The sequence below is a fragment of the Sprattus sprattus genome (genome assembly GCF_963457725.1).
Source record: "Sprattus sprattus genome assembly, chromosome: 13".
NCBI lineage: Eukaryota > Metazoa > Chordata > Actinopteri > Clupeiformes > Clupeidae > Sprattus > Sprattus sprattus.
Window position 1 is genome coordinate 17,001,236 of NC_137911.1, and position 7,292 is coordinate 17,008,527.

A 7,292-nucleotide genomic window follows, 5' to 3' on the forward strand; every position below is an offset into this window, starting at 1 on the left:
TGCGGTAAGTAATGAGTGCAGAGTATAAGAATATGGCCTATGGATGCCAAGCATCATAACAGTTTCTCTCAGGTAGAAGATGAACATCACAAACTTTGCACATCCACGGGGTTCTGACTTTGATTCCCTGTGTCTTGCAATATGAACAAATCTTGCGGTTAGCACGAGGAACACACGCCTCACGAGATTATCACGAGATTGTGATTGTTATCACGCCTTTATTTTTACACCCAGAAATGACAGTGAGTAACTATTCTGATCAAACGTGACGCCTGTTACCTGTTACTTTTTACACCCCTCTGCTATCAGACTACTGAACTCCCAAAGATGACCTGGAGTATTTTTATTTATTTATTTTAAAAATGTTCCCCCTACCCCCTTCTCTCCCCTCCTTACTGGCCTGAGCTACCTCTGACAGAATACCACCAACATTGTTGTGTGGCAATAAAGTTTTTATCTATCTATCTATTCAATTCAATTCAATTCAAAGAACTTTATTTTTCCGTTAGGAACTTCGGATGTGGAGGAGCAGCAGGGTGTGTCCAAACCCGACAATACATACAATAAACAAACACACACACACACACACACACACACACACACACGCACACACAGACACACACAACACACACACACACACACACACACACACACACACACACACACACACACACACACACACACACACACACACACACACGCCCACCATCAGCCCACACTAGACATAAGGCAGATAATAATAAAAACTTTGCTGAGCCTGGTGAATAAATACGTTAATACCTCCACAGTGGAGGGACAATAAATAATGATTAAAAAGAGAGTCCAGGTGTTTAAAAGAGAGAGAACACAGTTCAAGAAGGGGGTTCAGCCATTTAAAAGTCTAATGGATGCTTGGACAAAGCTTGACAGGGCTCTATCTACGTATCTATCTGTATATTCAAAATGTAGTGATAGTAAATCGTTTTATCTGAGATCCCCCTAATTTAATTGACAGCTATGGGAGTTGCCAGTCCTTCTTATCATGTCATAACAGTGTAATGATGCCATATGCAATCATTTTTAATTATGTAATGTTATGAATTATCACTCATACACAATACATAAAAAAGCAGCAAGTCTTGGCAGCAAGCCATGGCAGGTTTGGTTAATGATAACATAATGTTGTTGAATAATTAGAAGTAATCTACCATGGAAACTTAGGACGGTGTTTGGCATCTGCCACGACATGTTTATGACGTGGGTTTATTAGTGTTCTGACAGAGAGTTCAAGTGAATGTCTCCTTCGTGGTACATAACGCCTGCTGGTTTACAAGAAGACCATGACCTGTTTCAACGCATCCGCCTCCAGTAAAGGCAGGAAGACTGCTCGCACGCTTTTGGCGTGAGCCAGGCGCTTTGTGTGCTGCTCTTCATGCAGCCTCATACCATCTCACTGCGATTTCCTCCCCTTGATGTGGTGCGTGCTCAGACAGCACCGAAAGTTGCTTACCCTGCTTTCAAAACACTGGAATTAATTCCCATTTTCTTTATTCAACACATTTGATGTCAACTAGATGTTTCCGTTGAAGTATTACTAATCCTGTCTGCATATACACAATGCAAGCAAAAGTGTAATCCCTCTATCTCACTTAGTCAAATTAAATATCTTCCGTAATTACTAACTGGCATTTATGTGGATGATATCAGATTCCACGCTGTCCCTTTTCCATCAATTCAGTTTCCTTGTCTGTCCGGAGAGAAAGCCCTCAGGTGACGTCACGATCTCCCCACAAGATAAGCCCGAGATTTATTTCAGCGAGGGGAATGATTTACGGTATAAAAAGACACAGCTACAGAGACGATTTCTCACCGGGGAGGCTCAGTAATTACAGGGGGCAGGGGAAAAGTTTGACAACCTTGCTCTTTGCTGGTCTCCGTTCTGCGTTCTGCTACACTTCTAAGCAGAGGGCAATTGAATGCACCCAAAGTTAAACCGTGGCGCAAGTGAGGATCCACCCAAATTTACTTCCCCAGTCATTAATGAGAGTCTGTAACAAGAACCGGTTGGGAAAGTGGACCGACGTCCAAAATGTGCAAAGAGTGAATTTACAAGACGCAAGAGTGGACGTGCCACCAGCGAATCGGAAAATGGGCATGCTAAGCGTGGACCTGTTAGTGACTTTGCAGATACTGCCGTTTTTTTTTTCAAACTGTCTGTTTTTCGTCCTGTACGACTCGGTTTTGCTGGTGAAACATGTAGTTTCACTTCTTAGTTGTTCGGGGACGGCAGCCGGTGAGTGGCAGCGCATGTTAACCTCAGCCGGCGTGCGCTCTATATGGAACAGCTTTCTGCTGGATGCCTACAAGCAGGTACGTTGAGCAGCACCACCACTACTTCACCGGTTACAGTGTGATCTTAAATAACTACTCAAGAAAACACAAATTATAAATTGCCATTGATATAAGAATCTTTTTTTTTATTATTATTATTATTATTATTATTTCTCACACAAACTTACATTGGGGTTAGGGTTAGAGTTCACTGCACGTACAGCAATCATTCTTTTTTCCAGCTGAATTAAATTCTTGAACTTTGTTCCTCAAACGGTACATAGAGCGGCAGTCAATGCCCTTAATCGGCTGAAAATGCTGCCAAATGTCACGATTCCTCTAAATGTTACTATTTAACCTATATCAAACAAACCGGTATCAAACTGTATCAGTATATGCGCACTGACGGTCCTGACACGCTAATGATGCCTCAACTTAAACCCCAGGTCTGAGAAAGGCAAACAAAGTTAATCGACACTTCGCTTGTAGTTGAGTCTTAATGTAGGCCTATTCCTATAAAGAACCGTTTCAGCATTTTGCCGGTAAACTTTAATCTAGCCTATAGATACATCCGTAAAAATAGTAGACAATAGTCCTGGTGACACTCCCCCCTCACGCCTCATATCACAATCCCCGTTTGTAATTGAAGTAGCCTACTTGTCTACTAGTGTTTGACTTTTTCTTCTGCTTTAGTTTTGCTTGAAGTCACCTCTGTTAGTTCAATGTTTATTGATACATTTCGCTGGTCTGTCATCCCAGTTCAAGCCATACATTTAACCATATTTAAACCACATAAATCACTTAAATAACAAGTAACAGAATTGAATGGATGTGTTGTCTGTATTTCTTCAGGTTAATGACTATAAACGAACTAGCAATAAACAAATGAGTATTAGTTACGGTTGTTAATTGTTGCGATTACAAACCCTTAGCTATTTTTTTTGTGGGGGTAATAGCCTATACACTAGGAAATGTACTTTGGCTTTCGTGCTGAACTTGGACACCACACACCCAGTGTGTGGGTCTGTTGGGTGTTGATTATACTCAGACAAAATTCTGGTTACCATAGCAGCAGAAAACCAAGCAACGCTTCAGATGATTTAGAGTAAACTCCCTCTCCCATGTGATGGCAAGCTCCACCAGGGGTGTGAGTAACAGTGTGTGTGTGTCTGTGAGTATGTATATGTGTGTGTGTGTGTGGGTGTGTGTGTGTCTGTGTGTGTGCGTGTCTGTCTGTCTGTCTGTCTGTGTGAGCATATATGTGTGTGTGTGTCTCTGTGAGTATGCATGTGTGTGTGTGTGTGTGTGTGTGTGTGTTTGTCTGTCTGTGTGAGTGTGTGTTTGTGTGTCTCTCTCTCTGTCTGTGTGGGTATGTGTGTGAGTGTGTGTGAGTGAGTGTGTATGCGTGTGTGTGTGTGTGTGTGTGTGTGTGTGTGTGTGTGTGTGTGTGTGTGTGTGTGTGTGTGTGTGTATGTGTGTGTATATGTGTGCTTGTGTGGATGTGTAATTGTGAAAGTCCATCCTTGTTTTGCCAAATGATTATGTCACTGGCCATTTCAACATGATGCGAAGAAAAGTTGCTGGCTTTCATTATAATTGAATACATTGTTTTTCTTCTGCTGCTCACTATTCAGGTCAAGCTTGGCAGCGAGGCGCCCAACTCAAAGGTGGTAAAGGTCAATGACATGAACAGCAGATGCCGCAACGTTGACAGCGAACCTGAGGACGAGTGCCACCTCCTTGACTTTGAATCGTCCGACCGTCCCTTGGTGGTTAACTTTGGCTCGGCCACCTGACCCCCCTTCATAAGCCAACTGCCTTTTTTCCGGCGGATGGTTGAAGAGTTCTCTGACGTGGCGGACTTCCTGCTCGTCTACATCGACGAGGCCCACCCCTCTGATGGCTGGGCCGCCCCTCCCATGTCCCCCTACTCGTTTGAAGTGAGGAAGCACCGCAACTTGGAGGAGCGCGTCCTGGCTGCCAAGCAGCTCCTCCAGCACTTTGCCCTGCCACCACAATGCCAGCTCGTAGCCGACTGCATGAACAACAACGCAAACGTGGCGTATGGCGTGTCTTACGAGAGGGTGTGCATCGTCCAGCAGAAAAAAATTGCCTACCTTGGGGGAAAAGGTCCATTTTTCTACAACCTGAAAGAAGTTAGGCTCTGGCTTGAACAAAGTTATAGGAGGCGATAATTTCCAGTGAAGAGAGAGAGAGTGAAAGAGAGAGAGAGAGAGAGAGAGAGAGTTGATCTCCTTCCTTAAAGAGAGAGTAATTTATTTTTGTACAGAGATGAAAAAAGGGAGGTGTGATGCGTTGAGAACTGCCTGGTGACCATAGTGAAGCCAAGTTTAACGTCACATCCAGCAACAATCAGCAGTTCATCAGAGGAAACCAGACACTCTCCGCAACCTTTGAATGGCATGGATTGTGTTGTAAATGGACAAAGTCCAGGCTGGACATAGCAAACTCAAAGTGTACTTCTAATGCACTATCAATAACTATACAACATAACATTCACTATTAATGAAGTCTTTCAGAAAATGTTCAGTCAAATCTCAATGCTACAGTTTGTCACACACAAATTACCCTTTCAAAAGAAAACCAAATTGCTGAATAGAGAGAAAAGCACAAGTTCCCAGCTTTTATACAAAAAAGAGAGAAATTAATTTATTTTATTGAGTTGTAATGTTTGTCGTTTTTACTCCATCGTAATACATGCCCAAGTTGTATGTGTATGCACTTGCAAAGCTTCTGTTGAAGGTGACAATCTGTTTAGTCAATTTTGCGTTCAAATGTACTCACACGAACGTCCCCAGCGTTGATTAACTCCAGTACCCTATTCCATTGTCTTGTCAGCACATGCCCAGTATAATCACAAGAAAGCACCATGCCTGACTCATACATACTAAAGTCAGCTTAAAGCGCTAGATCCAACAGTAGACAGTTATCTTTCACACTGGCAGAAAACTTGCTTCACTCATTCATTCAGTTATTCATTCAGTTATTCATTCAGTTATTCATTCATTCATTCTTTTGACTCATAATTTATTTTAAATAGCTGCAACGCATAGCTGATGGGATTTTACAGAGGATAGTGGTCAGTGTTGGTGATGAAGTGGTGATGTACATAAACCAATATTGTTGGAAAAAGCCATGGTTATGGATCTTTTACCCTAGGAAGAGCTTCAGAAGTAAGGACTAGCCTGGTGGAGTTGGGATACTGCACACAGGATCAATTTGACTTGTTTCAGGAAGTTTGACAAAAGAAAGTCTTTTAGTAAGTCATGTGGATGATCATTTGCCTTTTACTATCAAAAATAACTTCCATGGTCAGAAGTCTATCTGGCAGAATGCAGACACTGGTCTGGCGTCAAGGCGGACTTGGTGTACGAATGAAAATCATTGACGAAAGGGTTTCCCTCCCTGTCTCTGGTTGGATGTAAAACTACACCGGTCTGACTAGACGCGAAACCACGTGCCTGTTTAAGAGTTCATACCAGTGCTTAAGCTCTGCTCTAGCTTCAGGTGTATTACATATGCTTGTTTCCATTTCCATGTAGTGCTGCTTTTACCACTAAGAGAAAAGGGGGGGGGGGGGGGGGGAATAAAGTTGAAACTCTGCTACTGAACCTGTGCTTGGTCTCTCTTTTTCTCCCTTAAAGTGAATCTGACTGTGGGAAACAGAAATGAAAGGCCAGTCTAGGGAATGGAAAGAAGTCATTGGTCGAATTCAACCAGAGACACCTTTGTTTTGGGTGCGGGCGGGGGGGAGTATGCACACTATTGGTTAGCGAAAAGAAAAAAAGACAGCCTGGAGGGGTCAGTGAGTCCACCTGTTTTCATTTCCATAAAAAATGTACACTGATACGCTTTAAGTGATGAGTCTGAACATGTGCAACCCCTATCAAGTAGTGTGACACAGAGGATTCTGGCTGACCCCCTGATCTTTTGAGCCTGCCAATAACAGAATAGCGAAAAGGCGAAGGCAGAGCATGTTCTGGGGTCTCGCCATGTAACAGAAGCCCTTCTTGCGACCGGACATTGGCTGTCCAGGCGGAACTATTGAATCCGAACCACTGAGACGTTATTCACTGATTGTCTCGGTCCTTGAAAAAGCCAAAAAAAAAAAAAAGAATACGAAAGAAAGAAAAAAAATCCGTCAAGCTGGGTCTCTGCCATTGTTAGAGGTGGAGGCATGAGAGCGCAGGTCGGCACAATAGGGTCGCTGCAAATCCACTCCAGGAAGGACCAGGGCATAGTGTGCTTTCTAAGGAACGTGTTTTGGTAAACAGGCACTGGGCAGAATCCTAAACAGGGACTCAGGAAGTGTTCTCATTCTGGGGCAATCTCCGAACACAGCTTCTGCAGGTCCTCTCGGGACAGTGTGCTGATCCCCGAAAAAAGACAGTTAGGGAATTCATTAGGGAGAAATCGTGCTCAATCAACATTTAAGGAGTACTTTACTCACAATAGCTCTGATCCCAACAATGCAAAGCTTGTTTGTGAATAAAGATTCATTGTGCGTGAAGGGAAACTTTGAGCAAACTCAGGTCTTGGATGTTTTCTTAGAAAACAATCTTGTGCAAAATCTTCACTCTTGTTCATCAAGAAGCCAAAACATTATCTGCATGCAAAACAAAGTCGTCCTTTGAAATATGAATCATAAAGAATTAATTCAGTCCTGTCCCTAATGTTGTGTTTATCTTGGACCAGCACTCACAGCTTACACTGGCCTGTTTTCTCTACACATAAAACGAGATATTTTTTTCATTTGACAAGATATTGCTTTAGTAGCCATTCTCTCCTGCCTGATTAGGCATTAGCTCTAGTACTTTCATCAATTCATCATTTTTATTTGTATTTGTTTTCCTGACACACAGACCTGAAAGTGGAGCTGGCCTCTCTTTAGGGTTAAGCTGCTTGCTCGCTCACTGTGGCTGTCCCAAGCTGCTCGTTCACTCGCTCTCTCGCTCACTCAC

General features: G+C 43.0%; 1 protein-coding gene across 1 annotated transcript; it reads left to right on the top strand.

The window, feature by feature from the left end:
- Window positions 1–1,827: 1,827 nt before the first annotated feature.
- On the top strand, window positions 1,828–5,896 carry dio2 (iodothyronine deiodinase 2). Its single transcript, XM_080850653.1, has 2 exons — window positions 1,828–2,349; window positions 3,945–5,896. Exons 1-2 carry the CDS (start codon window positions 2,020–2,022, stop codon window positions 4,503–4,505), a joined length of 891 nt encoding a protein of 296 aa, XP_080706779.1. The 5' UTR covers window positions 1,828–2,019; the 3' UTR covers window positions 4,506–5,896.
- The last annotated feature ends 1,396 nt before the right edge of the window (window positions 5,897–7,292 follow it).